The 21,747-nt window shown below is 45.7% G+C and overlaps 1 protein-coding gene across 2 annotated transcripts in view; it reads left to right on the plus strand.

Moving 5' to 3' along the window:
* The first annotated feature begins 2,494 nt into the window (after window positions 1–2,494).
* The window catches only part of TNFRSF21 (TNF receptor superfamily member 21), a 67,491-nt gene continuing 48,238 nt past the window's right edge, over window positions 2,495–21,747 (plus strand). The window contains exon 1 of one of the 2 annotated variants that reach the window (XM_028097749.2): window positions 2,495–2,995. In XM_028097749.2, coding sequence (XP_027953550.2) covers window positions 2,909–2,995 — 87 coding nt within the window. In that variant the 5' untranslated portion in view covers window positions 2,495–2,908. Of the gene's footprint in view, window positions 2,996–10,708; window positions 10,779–21,747 lie in introns of those variants that run through there. The other variant, XM_088023947.1, reaches the window with a different exon arrangement.

Consider the following 21,747-nt stretch of genomic DNA (forward strand, 5'->3'; position numbering starts at 1 on the left):
TTTCGTTATAAAAACTGGGTACTCACATTTTTGAAAATTGAAAATTTATTAGAACTGTCCAAAGTGTGCAGGATAAATAAAAGTATAAAGCAAAACTGAAGGCAAGATGGTAACTTTGGTGATTTCTCCAGTGTCCAAATATGTAATAAGGATTTAGTTAGAAAGGCAAAGAAAATGGACAAATTGGAAGACTGAATAAGCAGCGTGTCTGGAAATGCATTAAGGGAGAGAAAGGAATCAACGATGATTTTGAAACTAGAAGACTAGGAGAAATGTATAGCACTGGCAGAAATTTTAAAAAAGCCCAAAGCTGGAATGTGTGTAAGGAGATGGGGGCTGGAGAGTGATATAATGGCAAAGATATGACAAAGCTAATCCTTATGGATTCTTGGATTTCCCTCCTTTCCCAGAAAATAAACATGTCTAAGGGACCATACTGAAAATGTGGCAATGAGTTAATCACTAGTTGAAGAATTTTTACAGAGTGAAATAAAAGCATTTATATATTTTAATTCAAAGTAATAAAGTTTCACACCCTGATAGATTCAAATTATTCATAATCCATTTATGACTCATATAGAGGGACATTTACTTAAGTGTTAGTAGTAAACAGGATTGAGGGAATTTTTCATCCCTCAAAATGGATCAGTTTCAACTTGATGTGATCAATACTACGTCAGGAAATGATAAAATTCCCAAGTGGTGAAAACACAATTCAAACTTCTTTTGGGTATTATGAAGAGAGATAGTTAAGAAAGGACTCCTCGTGCCTGCATAGTAACCCAAATTCTAAACTTGAAATTTGCTAACTTCATGGAGCACATCAATCAGATCCAACTTTGAGTAGGTTTGGTTGTAAGGAGTTAAATGCACAGCTAACAGACCACTGTTTTCACCCTCCACCCTCCCCTTTTTTTACACCTATGTAAGTTCTTTTTAAAAAACATGACGATATTGACCAGTCATTTGAATTTTTTAAAGAAATAATTGGAACTGTTATATATGGAGACCCAATAAACAACCCTCACTCTTTTGAACTCCTGGAAGTAGCTAGAGACATTCAAGTCCAAATATTATGGTCTGCCCAAAGCTACATATTTAGAGATAATATTTTTCAGAACTTCTTTGGATTTCACCGGAGGTTATATATTATGGCTTTTCCTGCCTCCAATATTTAAGGATAATCCTTTTCTTTACTAATAGATGTTTGAAATAAGAGATTGGAAGGAATCTTCATATTTCTTATCATCTTCGAAGTATGCACAGAACAAAGGCCAAAGCCCAATATATTCAGAAAATGAAGAGTTCACACTCGTATTTTATAGAAGGTTATCTTCAGGAGTACTGGGTAGTGAGTCTTGAAGCTGGTAATGGAGAAAGTGTGTTTATATGGAAATAGAAGGGTCCAGGAAAGTTAGACTAAGCCCAGTATCACCCGGGCTCACAAATGACTGGTGGGCTGACATGGTGAAAGTGGTAATTTCAATATAGCATACTGTGAACTGTCAGTAGCTAGATGATGGACACCACTGTCCCAGACATGGTGGTCATGGTCAGGGGACTGACTCCCTGCAGGTGAAACAAGGAAAAAGATGCCAGGTCCTAGTTCACATTCAGAAATGTAAGAGATGTCAACCAGCCAAGATAATGTTCTGGTTGTTCTTACTTCTGAAGCAGCGTGCTAACTTCCTTTCTACCCACCCACAACCCACAAAGACATTTGAAACTCAACTCAAAAATTTTAACGCTTTTTGGGGGAAAGAATTTTTTTTTTAATCTCTGTGATAATCGGATTCAAAACACTGGATCCTTAATTAGGAAGATGCACCTGCCTACACATTTCAAGGATTTCCAAGGCCTCTCAAAGACCACCCACGGACCCAACTCCGCGGACTCTGAGTTTGGAACTCTTACTCTGGACTTCCTTAACTGCATTCATTAGCCTAAAAGTTTTCAAACTTTGCTCCATATTAAAAATCACCCGGACAACCTTTAAAAACCCCAATACTCGGGCCACACCCCATTTTCGATCAAATCAGAATTTCTGGGGTGGGACCATACATACATGCATATGTTTTCAACTCTCTAGGTTATTCTAAAGCGCAGCCAGGTTTGAGAACCAAGTCACCGGTATATTTTTGGCACGCGGTTGATCTAAGTGTTCCATGGTCATCGGCTGTTTTTAATCACTGCCGTCAAAAACAGCAGAACGGCGCCTGTCGCAGAAATAATTTACTTAGAATCATTTTAGAAAAAAATAAGTAAATTTGGGTCAGGGGTGTGCATACCTCCGCAGCGATTTCTCTGGGTCAATAAGCTGCTGTAATTTCTTCAGCCAACGCCAAGGGGCACCCTCTCCCTCCTCGCTCTACTTGGAACGCCTTCCCAGTTCCGATAGCACAAAGAGCCCGGCCTCCTCCCGGGTGACATCACAAAGGGCCGATTCCCCCGCCCCTTCGGCGCCACCACGTGTGTCCCCGAGCCCGGCGGCCACCCGACTCAGTCCCTCGCCGGCCGGTCTGGGCAGCGGTGGAGGGTGGTTGGCAGTGGCTGGAGGCTTCGCTATGGGAAGTTGTTCCTTTGCTCTCTCGCGCCCAGCCCTTCTCCCTGGTTCTCCGCAGCCGCTGTCGGAGGAGAGCACAGGGAGGCGCGGGCTGCAGCAGCCGCTGCCTCTCCCCGCCCGGGCGGCCGCGCCGCTGGGCAGGTGCTGAGCGCCCCCGGAGCCTCCCTCGCCGCCTCCCTCCTTGCCCGGCTGCCCGGCTGCCGCAGTGCACATGGGGTGTTGGAGGTAGATGGGCTCCCGGCCCGGGAGGCGGCGGTGGATGCGGCGCTGGGCAGAAGCAGCCGCCGACTCCAGCTGCCTGGGGGCCACGCGCCCCAGGCGCCCCTGCGAGCCCCGGGCTCAGCCATGGGGACCTCAGCGAGCAGCAGCACCGCCCTCGCCTCCTGCAGCCGCGTCGCGGGAGCTACGATGATCGCGAGCTCCCTTCTCCTGGTGAGCGCTCTAGGGGACCGGGGGCGGCGGCCGCGCCAGAGCCGAAGGCGTCGCTCTCCGGGAGCGGGGCTGGTCCCCGGGCCGGGGCTGCGGGGAGGCGCGGGGTCGACCGGGCTGGGTGGGGAGGGAGGGGGGCTTGCAAGCAGGGGAAGGTACCCGGGTCGTTTGGGGGAGCCACCAGGCTCAGCCGGGACTCTGGAACCAAGGCGAACTGTTTACCTCGCAGTCTGGCTGCGCTGGAGGAGGCGCTAGAGGTGGCCACCCGGCTTCCTGCGCATTTCAGGGCTTTCCCCCCTACTCGGACCCCTGGTGCCCCGACCCCTCTCCGCACACGCCCCCGCCCCCCCGCCCCTCCCAGCCACCGGCCACTGCCCACTCCGCGTGGTGACGGGCCGGAGCTGCGGTGCGGGGCGGCGAGGGCTGGCGGCGGCCGCCGCTTTGTTGCAGCTGCAGTGTCATGTCGGGATGCTACCGCAGTGGGAGAGTGGTACCGGTGCGCGCCGGACGCTGGAGACCCGGGTGCGTCCGCGCTGTGCATTCCCAAGCAGGGCGCAAAGCCCCTCCCCCACCTCGCCTCCTTGGCTCGGGTGGGTCCCGGTTTCTGCACGCCAAAAAAAAGAACCCTTAGTTAGACCCACTCTCAGGCGCCTCCAAAGCGCCGGCTCCCAGCCAGCCAGCACGCTGGTACTTGAGTGGGGGAGGGGGAGAGGGATCTACATAAAGGAAGATGAATTTCTCCAGTCTTTCCTAACCCTCGTTTACCTGTGGCCAGGCAGGTGACCCTGCAAAGTGGAGCAGGTTCCTTCTTCAGCACCCAAGCTGCATTCAGCTCCAAGGCGTGTCCTATACCTCCTCCCCCCCCCCCGACCCTTACCTGGTCAAAGCCTGAAACCATCCTTGACCCAAAACTTATCCCCAACTTCCCACAGAGCGTTTCCCCTTTCCAAAAGTTAAAGGGGAGGGGCCGCGTTACGTGGAAGAAAATTTATTTGAGATCAAACCCTTGAGCCACCATAAGCTTCCCAGGCCTATCTTTTTGTCTTTTCAGGGAAGACAGAGATTCTTAGCTGAAACCCAAACAAAAACAAAACACAAGAGCCTATTTTCACGGCAGGGCTGTGTAAGGGAAAGGCAGGCTTGCTGTCTCCTTCCCAAAAAGGGCTTAATGCCTGGTCAGCCAAGATCTCTTAGATCCCAGGGCATTGCAGTTGCTATGGCCTGGGAATTCATCCTACAGACGCTCTGGTTCCCTGTGTGAGTGTGTTTTAAGGGGGAAAGAGAGACTAAAGAAAACTTTGGTGCTGTTAGCATTTATAATGAGGCAAGTCCCTGTCTCCTTCCCAGAGAGTCTTTTCTGCCCATTTATAGTAATGGCAAAGTCAAGATCTATACCCTCCAAACAAGTGTGGAGGCTGCTGAGCAGTAAGGAGGGAGTCTCTTCCAGTAGTGAACCTGGATTGACAGTGTTGGTGTGTAGAGAAACCCATTTTCAGTCCATGGAACACTGACTCTAACATCAGTGGAGTTAAATCAATCCTTGAGTTTCCTCCTCCCATCTACTACTCTACCCTCCCCCCCATGCCTGTCCGCTCCCTCCAACATATCTGATTATTACATGCCCCACAGAGTCCATTCCTAGATTAAATCTTAAGTCAGTGTGATATTTCATTCATTTTACAATTGAACATGAGATAGATAGGTGTTTCAAAGTAAGGTCTCCTTGTAGTGAAAGGGTAGGTTGCTTTAACCAACTGAGAAAGAGCTCAGTTCCTTTTCTTAAATCACTAAACTCAGTTTATCTAAAAATTGTGCACTAGATTTACAACTAAAGACCTGAGAATTTAAGTTTGGCTGTCTTTAAAAAAAATGAAATTTGTAATGGAGCTTAGAAGCAATCTCATGTTGTTAACTAAATAAGAGTCCTTCTTTTCCTGGTAACTAATAGAAAGGCTCTATTTCGGTCCATGAAATGGCTTGGGGTTGACCCTGTTGCCCTGAAGGGTGCCGGAGAGGGTGTAACAGGGATCACCAGGGATTTTACTGTAACCCCGAACCAGGGTGGGGAAGGCAATGTCTTTTCTTTTTTTCTATCCCCAGTCTGCAAGCTCCAGCCCTCAGGATAGACATTGCCCATGTATAAAGTGATGCTCTTATATTAGTATAAGGATTATTTACCCCATTGGGATTCTTAGCCATGTGAAAATGACAGACACCAGGCACCGGAGCCCAGCTAAGCATGGCAGGTGCTCAGAACACTACGGGTGGGGCGGGAGGGGGTGTGTGTGTGGGAAGTAGGGAACTTAGTGCCTTACCCATATATTACAGTTAGATTAAAAAAGAATAAATTCATTAAAATGTCCTGTTTATTATGGCTTTCAGTTACTGTCATTTTTCAAGTATCTTCCTTTTTGTAACAATATTTGTTATTGTCATCATTTTTGGCACTTTTTTTTTTCCATATGATGACTGGCTAACTGTATGAAAGAGAACTTTCATATGGCTTTAATAAGCTTAAAAAATACGATACCTAACATATAGTGTCATATATATATAAATTTATATTATATATTATATATATTTATATATACTTACATATATAAATTTAATTTAATATATATAAATTTATATATATATATATATAAATTACTATGTGTCAGATGCTTTATATACAGTATCTCATTTACTCCCAACATCTCTGTGAAGCAGGAAGGTGTTATCTCCATTTTACAGATGAGAAGATGTAGGCTGGGCAAACTTCATTGGTTTGTTCCTAGACACACAGCTCGCCACTGATGGTGCTCAGGCCAGGAGCTGGGAGCACCTGACTCCTCAGCTCATGCCCTTGCTCCCTCCCGTGCCACAGTACCTATTTCACAATTCCAAATTGCTAGACGATGAAATGTAGCAACAGTGAAGGCTCACTGGAGCAAAGTTGAGGCTGGTGGTTTGGTTTGTTGCAGAATATTAGAATTACATGCCTGCCTTTGGAAGAAAGTGTTCTTGCTCCTTGTACTTCTGATTCTGATGAGTTGGGGTGTCTGCATGATACTGGGAAGTAAACCACAAACGGAAAGATAAAATGTTATGTGTTCCAGGCCAAAAGTCTGGAGGGAAGATAAGGGAAGCCTTTAAGTTTGTGCCAGTGTTAAGAAATGCCCTAGAAGGGCTAGCCCAGCACGACAGGACACTCTCAGAGATGTCTCTTGCCCTCAGGGAGCTTGGTTTGCCTGGGCCCAGAGTGGTGGCAATGAGGCAGTCAGAAGAGAAGGGAACCATGATGGATAAGGTTCCATGTTCGAAAACCCACACGAAACACCCACTCTGAGAGGGCCACTGTACTAGGCAGTGGGAACCCAGGGATGAATTAGGGTTTCGATCTTGCCCCACAGGCACAGTTTTTATGCTACGTAAAACATACCTGGCTATCAGTAGTGACAGTTGGGTTTCATGAGCAGACATGGAATCAGTGGATGAATGTATTCAAAATAATACACAAAATGTGGTGGTTGTTAAAATCTTTAAAGTACTTAAAGTAACTTTGGGCTGGTATAGTCAGTATGAAAGCCAGCAGAAGAAAAACCTTCCCGATTCTCAGAATAACATGCGTCGGTAGGGAAAGCCACTTATAATCAGAATAGGGAGGGCAGACATGTCCTGGAATGCAGGATTTCTGACTTACCGCATGAATCTCTGATCCGTGTTGTCAAATGTATAGTAGAGGATCAAGCTTTCTCTATCTGAACTATTTCTAAAGGCATATGGCTGAATCTGCCTTTAGGTTCAGCCCAAAACAAACAGACGGACCTCCAGTATAAATAAAATACGCAAGGAAAAAAAAAATCCTTGTGATGGAATGTATACTATACTACATTACATTGAGGAAAAAACCCGAGACTAAATAGACGTAGATCCACCAACGAGTTAAAGGACATATTTTAGTGTGGCCATATTTTCACAAAGACTACCAAGCTGGTTGTGGTTAATGCCCTGTTTTCCAGGACAGGTTGCAGAAGGCGCCTTCTCCAGGTGCGCCTGATTGGATAGAGGCGAGGAGGCGTGGCCTAAGTAACAGGTGGTCTATGTATTCTGTCCATTCGTAGATCAGAATGTGGAGACATCACACTTGAACTGTACCTTTGACTCCATCTGTGAAGATGAGGGGTAAAGCTTCTTTGGTGACTCTGTAGACAAGCTGCAAATTGGTTTTGTACTCCGCCGGCCCTTTATAAAGCATGCTCGGCTTAAGGAAACTTGATTGGTTGATTGACGGATTGGTGCTGGGAAATGGTCAGATGCATCGCCGGCTATTCAGGAGCCAGTATGAACTGAGTGACTTTTTACTGCATAAGCGGCAGTGTCTCTTTTCCAGTAAGCGCTAAACGCGGTTGGCCTTCTTCCCTCAAACACGTCTGGCAAATTCTGGGGAGGCCGGGTCACCGGCAACTTCCTGGAAAACTCGGATGCTTGCTCTTCTGTGACAGGGGGAGCCCAGGGTATGTCATCGCCTTTGGGCATGTGCCCGATGACCATTTGAAGCTGATTCGGTCTGGACCATCAGGCGCAGATATGTGTATTTGATGGAATGAAAACAGAAGCCTTAATAGGAGTTGACTTGTTCCCCCAAATTGAATCCTCGTTTAGGGTGAGGACACTGGGCTTTGTTGCCGTTAGGATAGTGGCTATTGAGCTTTGATTTTTTTTTTTTTAAGAATGGGGGTGGGCAAATCATGAATAAATACGGGCCTTGTCCCAGTGTTTGTATTTGTCAAATACCAAAAAATAAACAAGAATCCTAAATTGGCTTGTATGCTGCCATCTGGCTTTCCTACCAGCTCCCATTTCCAGCCCAAGTCCAGGGGCCGGGCCGAGGTTATAACCAGCAAGGCACCTGGCAGATGTCAGGGAGTGTGTGCTCACCTTGGCTGCAGAGAGGTGCGGTGCGGTGGTATTCAGGCTGTTGATTCAAAGCTGATATTGAGGCTGTTGACCTCATTCTTCTCAAGAGATGGAAAGTCCGCCAGGAATGGTTCATTCTTTCTGGGTTCTGGCTATCTGGATTTTTCCCCCCACAGATGTCAGCACATGGCCTTGTAGAGACAGATGCTTGCAGTGGTGAGAAAGTTTGCTCAGAGGGACCTCAGGCTGGGTGGGGCTGGGCCTGGTGAGGTGAGGAGTCAGGGTACTGAGCTATATGTAGCCCCATCTCCTCTTTAGAAGATTGGAAAATTATGCCTAAGGCTTTGTTCTAAAGAACAAAATCAAAACAACAAAAAAGGAGAGGGGGCTCCACTCCGTAAGCGAAGTCCTAGCAAAGGCTCATTCTCTGATCTTTACACAATTTTCCCGTTGCTCTTCTGCCACCACAAGGGCTTGGCGGATCAGCTGCTTGGAACTGTATGCAGATCTGTTTTGGGAGAAGAAACATGAGTTTAATGGATTTAGGAGGGAAGAGAGGAGTGAGTCCGTTCGTCCTGGCATCACATGAGAGCCACTGTGGATTCAAGAGGGCTTCAGTACTGAGAGCTCAGAGGGGAGGAATATTAATGGCTGTTAATTTTAATCATTTATATTGAATTACTAAGCTCCTATTTACTGAGCTCCTCCTTACCACTGACATTGTGTTGAATGCCTTCTACAAATGATCTCAGTAAATCTTTCAAGTCCATGATGTAGTAGCCTTCGCCCCATTTTATAGATGAGGATTTTGAGGTGTAAGAGAAGTTAGGGTCGAGCAATTGGCAGCTTCCCGAGAGAGGATTCATTCACACATCTAGGTCCGAGTGGCTTGATAACACACTGCTTTTTTTCTGCCAAGTTGTGGGTGGGGGACAGATAACCTCAATTTACTGGAATTTTGTTTTTTATTTATTTATTTTTTAAGATTTTATTTGTGTATTTGAGAGAGAGAGAGAGCGAGCACAAGAGGCGGGGAGGAGCAGAGGGAGAGGGAGAAGCAGACGCAGGGAGCCCGATGCGGGGCTCCATCCCCGGGGCTCAGGAATCATGACCTGAGCCCAAGGCAGATGCTTAACTGACTGAGCCACCCAGGCGCCCCTGGAATTTTGTTTCTTAATGTTAAGGGAATGGTTTTACCTGAGAGCTGAACATTCCCTTTTCCCCTGGGAAGCAGGTCAGCTCCACGATGGCGCTTGGAAGTTTAGCTGGAGGAGCCGATTATAAAATGAGAGCAACCTGTGTGTGTGGATTGAAAGCCGAGGGTGTGGAGGCCCTGGCAAGCACTTTCCTATGGTGTGCCTCTGACGGACAATGGTGCCATGGTTAAGATGGAAAGATACTCTTGCAAATTGAAATGTTAAAAATAGGGAATGGATGCTTGCTTTCCTGCTAGTCGGGTCATTTTGAAAAATATTTGCTTAGTGAGTAACAGTGTGACATGGGTTCTGCTTAGCAAGGAGTTTTCACTCACTTTTCCTGAGAACTTGAGGACCAGGGTCCTCTCTTACCCCTCAAATCCTCATCTATAAAATGGGGCGAAGGCTACTACATCATGGACTTGAAAGGGTCGGGTTTTCGTTGCTGCCAGCCTGATTATTTGTATAGGATTAGTGCATAGGTTTGCCTCATCTGTTACTAGTCTTTACTTTGTTAACTTTTTGGGTCTCATAGAAACTGGTCTAACGTCCTGATTTGCATGGTCCCCTAAGTCATGTTTTTGTGTGTGTATCCCACTCACTTTTTAACATTCTCGTCAGCAGGCTTTTAAACTTGCCTCTTCCTAGATTGCAGATGCTGAGTAGACTAAAGAAAGGCAAAGACTGAGAAGAAATGTAATCATTGGTTCTGGGAAAGAGGATGGAATTCTGCTTTCCCAAAGAACTCATGGGACGAGACCATTATTTGACTTCATCCTAGGTATGGCCAGGTCGGCATAACCAGGATTAGGAGAAATGGGGGGCAGGGGATGGAGAAGATTCAAAGGCACATGGTGACAGGTTTCCAGAATAATTTAACTGGTTATTATTCACTCCTTGCTCTTCCTTTACTTCTGGGAGTCCATGGCCCCTCTCTCCTCTTTGGTTTGAATCTTCTGTATTTGGTCCAGGAAAAAATACCAAATTAGACAAGGTTTGGGTGTGCTTCATTCCTCATTTTGAATGCTAGGGCCAATGTTGTTCCCCTAGCTCAGCTTCTTAAAGACAACATACAATGTGCTATTCATCTTTGTGCTTTTGGCTTGATGCCCTGACACATAGTAGTTAAGCAATAAATGATTGTTGAATGAATTCCAGAAGGATCTTGCTCTAAACTAACTGTTCATTCATTCTAGACAGGTTGAAGGGTAGTTGGATCTTGAGCTCCATCTCAATACTTTGAGCTACAACTGAAGGGTATTTGAGTAACTAACAAAGAACATTTTATACTCAGGCTAATTGCCAACTAGAAGGACCTAGGGGATATGGATTTCCCTTCCCAATTCATTTTTATTCTTTGACGTTATACAAACATTTGTGTACAGTTAAAACTAATGTGTACATACGTGCTTGTATTCTGCTTCTCTTTATGTAGCTATTTTCTCTTATAGAGATACATTTACATTTTTCATTCAGTTTAACAAATATTTCTGGTGCATTGCTCAATTATATTGCAAAATGTCAGGCATTGCAAAATGTCAGACTTTGGGTACATGATAGTAAAAGGCCACTTGTGATCCTTCCCTTTGGGAGTTAATAGTTTATCGAGGATGAGAGAAAGGGTGATGGTCTGGAAGAGCCGAAGGAAGAGTATACCAGTGAGAAGGGACAGCATATACGGTGGGCCAGAGGTAGGAAAGAGCCTACGTGCTCAGAGAGTAGAAAGGCCATTGTGGTTGGTGCTCAGGGAACAGGGGCAAAGGGAGTGTGGATTGAGGTTGCGCAGCCAGGCAGGGGCCAGATCGGACAAGCCCTTCAAAGGTCTGAACATGTCGGGATGTTGCTGGCCATACAGTTGTAGGCAAGGTTATAATATGGTTTTATTTTTATTTTTTTAAAGATTTTATTTATTTATTTGACACACACACAGAGAAGCGGGGGGACAGTCAGGCAGAGGGAGAAGCAGGTTCCCCGCTGAGCAAGGAGCCCGATGTGGGACTCGATCCCACGACCCTGGGATCATGACCTGAGCCGAAGGCAGACGCTTAATGACGGAGCCACTCAGATGCCCCTGTAATATGGTTTTAATGAGATTTTCTTTTTTTAAGATCACCCTGGCAGTTCTGTGGAGAATGGATTGGAAAGAGGAAGTGGAGATGCAGGAGGCCAGTTGGATTCTTTTGCAGTTAGCTCAGGGTGGCGCGGGGGAGATGGTGTTTCTGGGGGTGGGGGGGTGGCTGTGAAGACAGGGATTACTAGATAGATTTTAAAGATTTTGAAGGTCTACTGCCAGTGAGATGTGAGAGGGCAGGAGTCAAAGGAAAGCATGACCGCTTTCACTTGGTCATCAAGGCTGACTCCCTGGTTCCTGAGCTGAGTCTTTGGTGGTCTCATTACTTTGAAGGGCAAAGCTGCGGGAAGGGTGGATGGGTTTGGGGACCCCAAAGTTTGGGTGTGTGTTAGTAAGTTTGAGGTGCCTGTGATTCCTGCAGTTCAAGCTTCAGGCCTGCCATGCCCCCGTCCTCCCCGGGTTGGCCGTGGGTGGAGCCATCCTGCTGTTGTTGGTCGCTTGGGTTGTTGTCATTGTTCTGCAAGCCAGCAGCACTGATGAAGTTGTCTCTGTACAGATCAATTGCTCTTTTTCCTTTTGGGTTGTTCCCAGAAGTGAGGTATATTTGGGGTATATTGCCCGAAGTGGATTGCTGGGTCACAGGAAATGAATGAATGGTTTTATGGCTCTAGCAGCACATTGCCAGATTGTCTTTAGAAAGACTGAATTAATTTAGAGTGCCACCAGGAACTATAAATGCGCCTTCTACCCCACAAGGCTGCCAACATTGGAGTTTATCATTTTCATTTATTTGTGCTGCTTTAATATAGATAGGTAAGGGTCCTTGGCTGTGCACATGTACGTTTCAGGAGTTGCTAGGGATGTCATAAGTTTATCCATGTGATAATTACCTTTGTAATTACTCATGTCGTCCTCTGGCTCAGCTATTGAGTGGAGTTTATGTTAACCCCATTTACATAAATTCTTTACATTTTTGGTGATAAGCTTTTATTAGCCGTGTATGACATACTTTTTTTTTTTAAGTAGATTCCACGCCCAGCATGGAGCCCAACATGGAGCTTAAACTCACGAACCTGAGATCGAGACCTGAGCTGAAATCAAGAGTCAGACACTTAACCGACCCAGGCACCCCTGGCATACATTTTTATATTCTACTTTTAATATTACATTTAATATCAAAAATTTAGGTTAACATTCTTAAGCCTCTTCTTTTTTGTGTCTGAGAGTGTCCTTTGTTGCCATTGGTTCTGTTTTAATAATCAGAAATTGATCTCTTTACCGATGGTCTAATTCTTGTTACTTCGAATTTTATATCTGATCTTTTTAATTTTGGGTTTGTTGACTTTTCTGGACGTCAGCATCATGTTGGTGGTGGAAACTGCTTCTGCAGGTTCTGCAGGATGTTCATACATCTTGCATGAGTAAAGGATTGTATGGCCAAATACGTTTGGGAGATGCCGGATTCAACAAAGTCACTATTTTCTGCAGTCCCCTTGCTGGGCCTCCTGGAGCCATCAGCAGGCTAATATTAATTGTGCCTCTGTGAGGGCTGCCATCAGGAACATTTCCTCTACTTGGAGGCCAGGGCTTGGTAAAGTTTATCTGTAAGGAGCCAGATAGTATTTTTGGCTTTGTGGGCCAGGTGACCTCTGTGGAAACTACTCAACTCTGCCTTTGTACTTTTTAAAATGCGGCTCCGGGCAGTACCTAAAAGAAGGGGCGTGGCTGCGTTCCAATAACACTGCGTTTGTGGACACTGAAATCTGAATTTCAAATTCCCACGTGTCACCAAATTTTATTCTTTGTTTGATTCCCACCCCCTGCTATAATTTTTTTTAAAGATTTTATTTATTTATTTGAGAGAGAGAGAGAGAGAGAATGAGAGAGAACACGAGAGAGGGGAGGGTCAGAGGGAGAAGCAGACTCCCTGCTGAGCAGGGAGCCTGATGTGGGGCTCGATTCTGAGACTCCAGGATCATGACCTGAGCGGAAGGCAGTCGCTTAACCAACTGAGCCACCCAGGCGCCCCTTGCTGTAATTTTTTAAAACGTGAAAGTCGTTCTTCGCTTGCGGGCTGTAAAAAAGCAGGCAACCCGCGGGAGTTTGTTCGCAGGTGTATCGTACCCGAGGTCCTCACCATCCTGTGGGACTCGGTCAGGGAAACTCACTCCGGAAAGTGCTTGCTGAGATTCTGCTCCATTTGTCTAAAGTGCACTTTATTAATAAGAAATCCTTTCTCCTCTCTTGTGCTTCCTCGTTTGCTACATGTTGTTTGTATGTTAAGCCTTTTTTGAAGATTGTATTTATTTATTTATTTGAGAGAAAGAGAGAGAGAGAGAGAGAGATGCGGCGGGCAAAGGGAGGACAAGCGGACTCCAGGCTGAGTGCAGAGCCAGGCGCAGGGCTTGATCCCATGACCCTGAGATCATGACCTGAGCCGAAATCAAGAGTCAGTCGCCTGACTGCGCCACCCAGGCGCCCTTGTTAAGTCTTTTTTGAAGTGTCGGTTGGCCCTTGTTTGTCTTTTAACTCATCACCATGCAGTCTGTATTTTGTTTGTACTTTTTTTTTAAAAGATTTTATTTATTTGACAGAGAGAGAGACAGCGAGAGAGGGAACACAAGCAGGGGGAGTGGGAGAGGGAGAAGCAGGCTTCCTGCCGAGCAGGGAGCCCGATGTGGGACTCGATCCCAGGACCCTGGGATCATGACCTGAGCCGAAGGCAGACGCTTAACGACTGAGCCACCCAGGCGCCCTTTGTTTGTACTTTTTGTTTTGTAGAATGCTCCAAGTCTAGTAGGGGATGTTTCAGGATGCCAGCTTTTTAAAATCTGGAGTCTCTTGATACCCTTCTCAGGAACTGGACATTTGCATTTTAACTGGGGTGTTTTAAAAGATTGTCTAATCCCCGGCGCCTGCGTGGCTCAGTGGGTTAAGGGTCTGCCTTCGGCCCAGGTCATGATCTCCAGGTCCTGGGTTGGAGACCGGAGTTGGGTTCCCTGTTCAGTAAGCAGCCTGCTTCTCCCTCACTCTCTCTCAAATAAAAAAAAAAAACTAATCTTAAAAAAAAAAGATTGCCTAATCCCAAGGGAATGAAGCTAAACTACAGTAATATGCTAAGCAGAAGGAGTGATCATTAAAATAACAACTATATGGGGGACTTGGGTCACGCATGTCCCACCTGCTTGATCTGTCTTAACAGTTGTGAAAACAATCTTAGGAGGGACGCCTGGGTGGCTCAGTTGGTTAAGCGACTGCCTTTGGCTCAGGTCATGATCCTGGAGTCCCGGGATCGAGTCCTGCATCGGGCTCTCCGCTCAGCGGGGAGTCTGCTTCTCCCTCTGACCCTCTTCCCTCTCGTGCTCTCTGTCTCTCATTCTCTCTCTCTCTCAAATAAATAAATAAAATCTTAAAAAAAAACAATCTCAGGAGGGTAGGTATTACCATTATCTACACTGTACTGATGAGGAACCGGAGGACATGGGTTGGGTCACTAGCCAAGATCGTCCAGCTAGGACCTGGTAGAGCGGAGCCTGCTGAGCACACGCCAGGCTAAAATAGGTTTGGTTGATGCTTTCTTGGCGGAACTACTGTGCTGGCTGGTGGTGTTAGTTTTGCCTTGGTTTATATGCAGATTCTATAAATTCTTAGTGAGCACAGAAGAGTATTTCCCCCTAAACCTTTATCACTGTCTAGTTTATAACGTGGCTTCTCCATGTAGGTGGGGGTCCTAGCTTACAGAAAGTAGCCGTGGGCATAGATGGAAGGCGATGAAGTCTGAGGTCCGAGGACTCAGTGCCAAGTGTCAACAAATTTTTATTCTTCGTTTGATTGCCACCCCCTGCTCCTCAGCATTGCAGGTTCCAGGGAAGACAGCATCCGGGTTAAGTCGTGCCTATTTTTTTCCTTTTCCCAGTGTGCCCTGAGCTTGCCTCCTTCCAGTCCTGGAGTCAGCACATTCTAGCCTTGGCATTCTTTATATTCTTCAGCATTAACAGCAGTCCCTGCTTTTGCCTTAGCAACAGAAGCCTTTTTTTAAGTCAGGGAAGGTAATAGGAAATGCAAGAGCTGACCAAATTTATATAACATACATAGGAACAGTTCTGTTGAAGTTTTCCTTTTTATACCATTCTTTTTTTCCCTTGGAATCTGGAGAACTCCAGCAGTCAGGGTCTTGTTATTGTAAATTTAATGTAATTCTCAGAATAAATGGTCAGAAATTCTGGGGGTGCCTTGCCTGCCTGGCTTTTTTGCCTTTTGATCATCGGTTGGCATATTTTATGGTCACCATCTCGGGAATAATTTTCTTGCCTTATCTTTGTTATAATATCACAGTAACTGAGATCCCTCTTAAAATATTAGTTTTATGCACCATTAAACATTTTCTATAGCAAACTCACAGTCAGTCTTCCTGCTTGCCCATTATGAATAGACAAAAGTTTATCACTGCCTTGAGTTTACTCATTTTCCGTGAAAAATTATTGGAATTCTATAAAGAACAAGAAAGGCATAAATGTGTTGTACTCATCAAACGCAGGGAATTTTTTCCTCATTTGTTTGAAGGATGAGGTCATGGGATGAGAATCGTTACAGATAAATAGGCGTCAGCAATCTGACATGTGTTAGCATATCTGGGTGCTTCTTGTCTTCAGTTCCGTCCCAGTGCCCTAGAGGAGAAATGACAACAGGACCGCTGTGACATGGGCCACCACGGTGTGTGTGGAAGACTTGGAGGCCTTTATAGTTGGTCATTTTAGAGCTACCTTTTCCTTCTTTTGAAATTTTCTTTGTCCCAGGGTTTACCTTTTTGTTACTCAACAAGTACTTAGAGCCCTCCTACATCCTGTACAGTTTGGATGGTACGTTGATATTTGGTGGTTTATCTGTTACTGTCAGTGAAATTAGTGTCCTGGATAAATGAAATTTTCCAAATAACTGAAGTTTAAACCAGGACAGAACATAAATGACTTCTGAAGAATAATCTCATTATATACTTCTCACAGTTCCAAGTATCAAGTTAGTGTCATTTTTTTAATCATTTTTTATAGAATGAAGGGGGATTTCTTTTTTTTTTAAGATTTTATTAATTTATTTGACAGAGAGAGACACCGCGAGAGAGGGAACACAAGCAGGGGGAGCGGGAGCGGGGGAAGCAAGCTTCCCGCCGAGCAGGGAGCCCGATGCGGGGCTGGATCCCAGGACCCTGGGATCATGACCTGAGCCGAAGGCAGACGCTTAATGACTGAGCCACCTGGGTGCCCTGAAGGGGGATGTTTTAAATTCTTCATTACATGTGCTTGTCATCGTAAGCACCCTGCTGAGCATAATTCTTGTAAACCAGTTAATGGTTCTGTTAAAACAGTGATGTGGCCTTAGGGTCTTTGGAGGGGAAACACATGTTTGGCCTTCTACTGAAGGGTGCCAGGCAGCTTTATCCCTTTAATTTTTTACGGCTACAGTGTGGAGGCTTTTTGGTTTTTCTCACACTTGCTCTTATACTTGTGCTCCAGCAACCTCTTCTACCATCACCCTTTAATTTGTTGCTTCTGATTATTTATGGTCTGCAAATCTGTTCATTCTGTCAACAGACCCCCTGTCAGGTATATCATGAGTCGGGTACTGGCCTTGGGGCCTTGGATAGCATCGTTATGTAAAATAGACTCTCTCCTTGCCCTCACGGAGCTTGCGGTCCAGACGGGAAGACACACCATACCAGTAAATGTACAACTATAAAATGATGGTAGTCATGTAGGAAGACAAGGGAGGGGAGAATGTGAAACCTGTTTTGAGTTAAGAAGAGGAGGGCAGGGAGGATCTTTACCTGGAAGAGTTTGCGTTTCATCCGCAGTCCTTTGTGAAACCACTGAGTTTTAAGGGCATAAAAGGATCGGATTGGGTGCGTGAGTTGGAATGTCAATAAGGGAAGCCAAGAACTCAGTCCTCACTGCTAGACTCTACAGGAGGTCCGAGGGTTCCTGTGAATGGGCTCCTGGTCCCGGGATTTTTTTTTTGACATTTCTTTGGACTGTTCAGAGCAGGTATTGGCTGGCTTTTTTTTCTGTAAAGGGCCAGATAGTAAATATTTTATATCTGTGGACCATATGGTCTCTTTTGCAACTATCCAGCTCCGCCATTATAGCGTGAAAGCTGCTATAGGCAATACCTAAATGAATGGCTGCATCCAATAAAACTTATTTACAAGAATAAGTGACTTTGTTTGCTGACCCCTGGCTCAGAGGCTGCTTTGTTTATGATTTCCATGGTCTTCGTTATTGAGGTGGTTGAGCAAGGAAGGAAATGCAATCTACGTGGTTGTCCCTGGCCTTGAGCTGCTTATAATCGTTATGGGAAGATAAATATATGCACCTACGAGGCCATCAACAAACATTACCAGCAAGATGTAATTAGGCACCGAAATGAAGAATAGAAACAGGAAATGTGATGAAGAGTTTGCTCATCTGCTTGGAATCTGGGTGTCTAGGAGTAATTGTAAAGCCTTCATGGAGAAGGTGTAACTGGACCTATAGTCGCAGACACCTTGAAGGGTAGAGTTCAGTGTGACCAAATTCAACATACTAATTTTACAAGCATTAAGACAGGGTCCAACTGATCCTTTCTCTTTTTTTTGAAGATTTTATTTATTTATTTGACACAGAGAGAGACACAGCGAGAGAGGGAACACAAGCAGGGGAGAGTGGGAGAGGGAGAAGCAGGCTTCCCGCGGAGCAGGGAGCCCGATGCGGGGCTCGATCCCAGGACCCTGGGATCATGACCTGAGCCGAAGGCAGACGCTTAACGACTGAGCCACCCACGTGCCCCCAAGGTCCAACCGATCTTAAGGCAGGTCAAAATGACAAAAACATGTCTTTTGTTTTCTAAATCTTTGCCCAAGTATTCTTATTCGGGCCTGGTCCTCCCACAGACTGACAATACTTATATAGTAGATTCATATTAATAGGGAAGAGGGGTGTGAGTGAGAGCTTCCAAGTTATGGGTTATATATTTGGGTTACATATATATATATATGTATATATATGTATATAAACACACACAAATGGGTTATATTTGTCCTTGAAAGAAGTGGTTCTCAAAAGACTGAGAGCAGGATGGTTGTATCTGTCTTTTGGGGTGGGAACGACAGAAAAGGGAAACTGGGGTGTGGAGTGGGAAGGCACGGAAGGGAATGTGGAATGCAGAAGAATGCATGGATCCCCTGACATATGGATAAGGAGGTTACTTGCATGTCCTCAGTAGGAAAAAAATCTCTGCATTCAGACGTATCCATCCTGTTGAAGAGAACTTGGGCCATTATAAGGAATAAAGTAGTCTGTGTGTTCTGATATGGAAAGATTTCAGTGATGGACAAAAGCAAATCACAGAACAGTTTGTATGGCCTGTCCCTTTTTGATACGTGAGGCAAAACAAACCCAAAAGCAACAGAAACAGCCAACTCGAAGTTCATGTGTATGTGTTACGTGTGAAAGCTCAGAAAAGGGTCTGGGAAGATATGCACCAAAATCACCTGTGAGTTTCTCTGAGGATGAGTGGATTTTAAGTCTCTAAACATTTTACTCTATTTTGTAATTGTTGGAATTGTTATAAGAAGGTTGATTTTTTTGTTGTTGTTGTAAAACAATAAAAAGTAGCAGGTTGGGTAGGAGGCAGAGGGAGGGACTCTGACATTGGATCCGGGGGTTCTCCAAAGGAGTTCTCAGGATCAGGGAAGGTTTGAGCCAGAGGGGTCCTGCCTTAGTTCAAGGGGGCCAAAACTTGGCCAGGGCATCAGAATTACTTGGAAAGCTTAAAAACAAAATACATTCCTGGCTCTATTGCAGACCCGCAGTAGTCTCAGATGATGGGAATGGGGATATGGATTTTTTTTTAAGAAGCTTCCCAGGTAACAGCTTTGATGCTGTGTTTGAAGCCTGAGACTTTGGGGTGAACCTCTGATTTAGTTTTTCTGCCTCTGCGCAAATGAGAGAATTAAAGATCTTGATCTGGTGGAACCAGACTCAAGTGCTCTGCTTCCCTCTCTGTTTTCAGTGACTGTGTCTCCTGATTCAGGTGTCTTCCTAACATTCGCTTTTAGGTATCATCTAAACTTGTTTTTACATTTTGTAGGGAACATTTTTTTAAAAAGATTTTTATTTATTTATTTGAGAGAGAGAGAGAGCAGGGGGAGGAGCAGAGCGAGAGGGACAAGCAGATTCTGTGCTGAGCGCGGAGCCAGACGTGGGGCTCGATCTCACGACTCTGAGATCATGACCTGAGCCAAAATCAAGAGTTGGACACTTAACCGACTCAGCCACTCAGTGCCCTGGAACATTCTTAAATATTGTTTTTTGAACTTGATTCCCCCCGCCCCAAATGGCCCATTGCTTCACCCCCAGAACTGTCTTTGGGGATGATGTATACATCATTTTAATTTTCTTAGAAACCAGAGGCTTGCCACCAGGCTAGTGGGAAAAGTTCTAGTTTTAGACCAGGCTTCAGGCAACTAAAAGCCTTTAGGAAAATAACTTCTCAGGTGCCACCCGTGTCTCTGTTCAGAGAAAGGGGTGTTGCCACCTCTTCCCTTCAGGAGAGTTTCGGTGATGATGAAGAGCCCAAGGAGCAGGTCCTCCAGCTTTGTAGCTCAGATGGGTTTTGCCGTTAACTTTGGAATTGGGGTAGATCGTAGGGGTAGTTCCCTCAAGTACCGTGATTTTCAAACTTGTTTTAGGAGGAATCCTTTCTTCAAATGAATTCTTACTTGCCCCCCTCACCCTCCCTTAGCAAATTGGTAAATTGGAGCTGCTGTGTTTGAGGCAGAAATGGGGAGTTTGGAGCTCTACCTCTTGACCCTGCCATGGGCCCACAGGTGCACCCTCTCGGCTCGAGGGGTAGCCTTGAGAACGGTGTTCTGTCCCGTGCTCTCTTGAGTCCAATTTGAAGATGATTGATTTTTTTCCTCTTTCTCCTTCCGTGGGTAATCATTCAGCAAATCTAGCTGCCCTGACCTCTCAAATCTGTTGCTGTCTTCTCTTTCCATGGCCACCCCCTTCATCCAAGCTGCCCCTGACTTTCACCTTCTAAGTGGCATTTTCCATCCCCTCCCCTCCAACCCCTTTCACCTTCTGCTCTGCTGCCCGTTCACTTTTTTATTCACAACTGTGTTTATATATCTCTTCCCCTCCACCCCCCTATATAGAGGAAGGGTGACTTTTGGATTTGGATTTCCAAAATTTTGGATTTGGGATTAGGATCAAAATGCAGAGCCTCTCCAAATTTAACTATGTGGTCACTGTGTTGCATTTGAGGGAGAGCCACATAAACTTTTTAGTTCCTGAGCTGAGCATTCTGCTTCAGATTTTTTTCTGTGGGGCTCCCTCTGCCTAACCCGCCGTCCCTTCCCCCTGCCCAGAATTACATTTGCTTCTCTGTCCTTGAGAATAACTCTGAACACTTCTGTAACGTCCCTCAGCTGGGAAGCACCTGCTAACCTCCCCCTCACAGGACTCTTGTGTTTCTCCCCATCAGTAATCTCAATTCTAATTAAGTAATTCCTGATGTAATTAGGTGTTTCTGTCTGTCGTGCTTTAGAAGGTGTACTTCATGGGGCTGGAATAGAGTTCACAAGGTTCTGTTGTCAGCCTGTGGCATAGTGCCTTGCATACACGTAGTAGGTCTTCAATACATATTTGCCCAGTGCATTCGTAACACCTAGTTTTTGCACAAATCTCCTTTCTAGTGTTCAGTCCAGGTGAGCTGCCGAGGCATCATTGTTAACTCTGTGTAGGAGCTGGAATTGCCTCCTGCAACATGCGGTAATGAAAGGTCCATTTATAGAGCCACCTTGTCTAAAGCGGGTTACTTCGTATGATGCAGTTAAAGAGCCCGGGGCTTTGCTTTAGTTAGAAACTTGATTGGTTATTTTCAATGAACCAAGAACTGAAACATCTGCTTAATGAGTGGGGAAGTGTGTGGGTGCCGTGGGATTTGGAGGTGGGTTTTGTGTGCTGCTGGGGGACCTCTGGTAATTCGGTAGTCAGGGGGCTGATAGATCCCTAACAAGTGTGTGCCCTGGGGAGAGAAGTGAAGCTGTAGGAAGACAAGCCCCAGCCTTATGCCTGGACGCACGCACACACGCATTCGCGCGCACACACACTGCTATTCGCCACCACCCTGTGCTCGGGGTATGTGCCTGGCTGACTGCCCAGCCTGCCTGCACAGGTAGGGGGCCAGACTCAGAGCCCATGGCACAGCAGGGTGATGTTTGTTCCTGACCACCGCCCTCTGGCCGGATCTCCTGTTGCCTTCTCTGCTTTTAACTCGTTTGCACAGGTATAATAACCTGCCATGGAGGTTATTTATACATCTTTCAAATTCCAGAACCCTGTGGCCATCTAAAAGTGCTTTTGCACTTAGAAATTAGATGTAAAGGAACTCGGAGAAATACAGAGCAGAGGCGCTTTTGCGACCTCTCGGGTGGCTCCTTAGCGTCAAGCAGACTGGGAGGAGACTTGTCCTCAGGTACTTGCTGAATGGAACCTGGGCTCCAGGCCATGGTGGTGGCTTTCTGCCCTCCATCTAATACACCTGCCAGGCGC

This window comes from Eumetopias jubatus, unplaced genomic scaffold (assembly GCF_037043125.1).
Source record: "Eumetopias jubatus isolate StellerSeaLion01/CBP00866 unplaced genomic scaffold, mEumJub1_p1.0 scaffold_6, whole genome shotgun sequence".
NCBI lineage: Eukaryota > Metazoa > Chordata > Mammalia > Carnivora > Otariidae > Eumetopias > Eumetopias jubatus.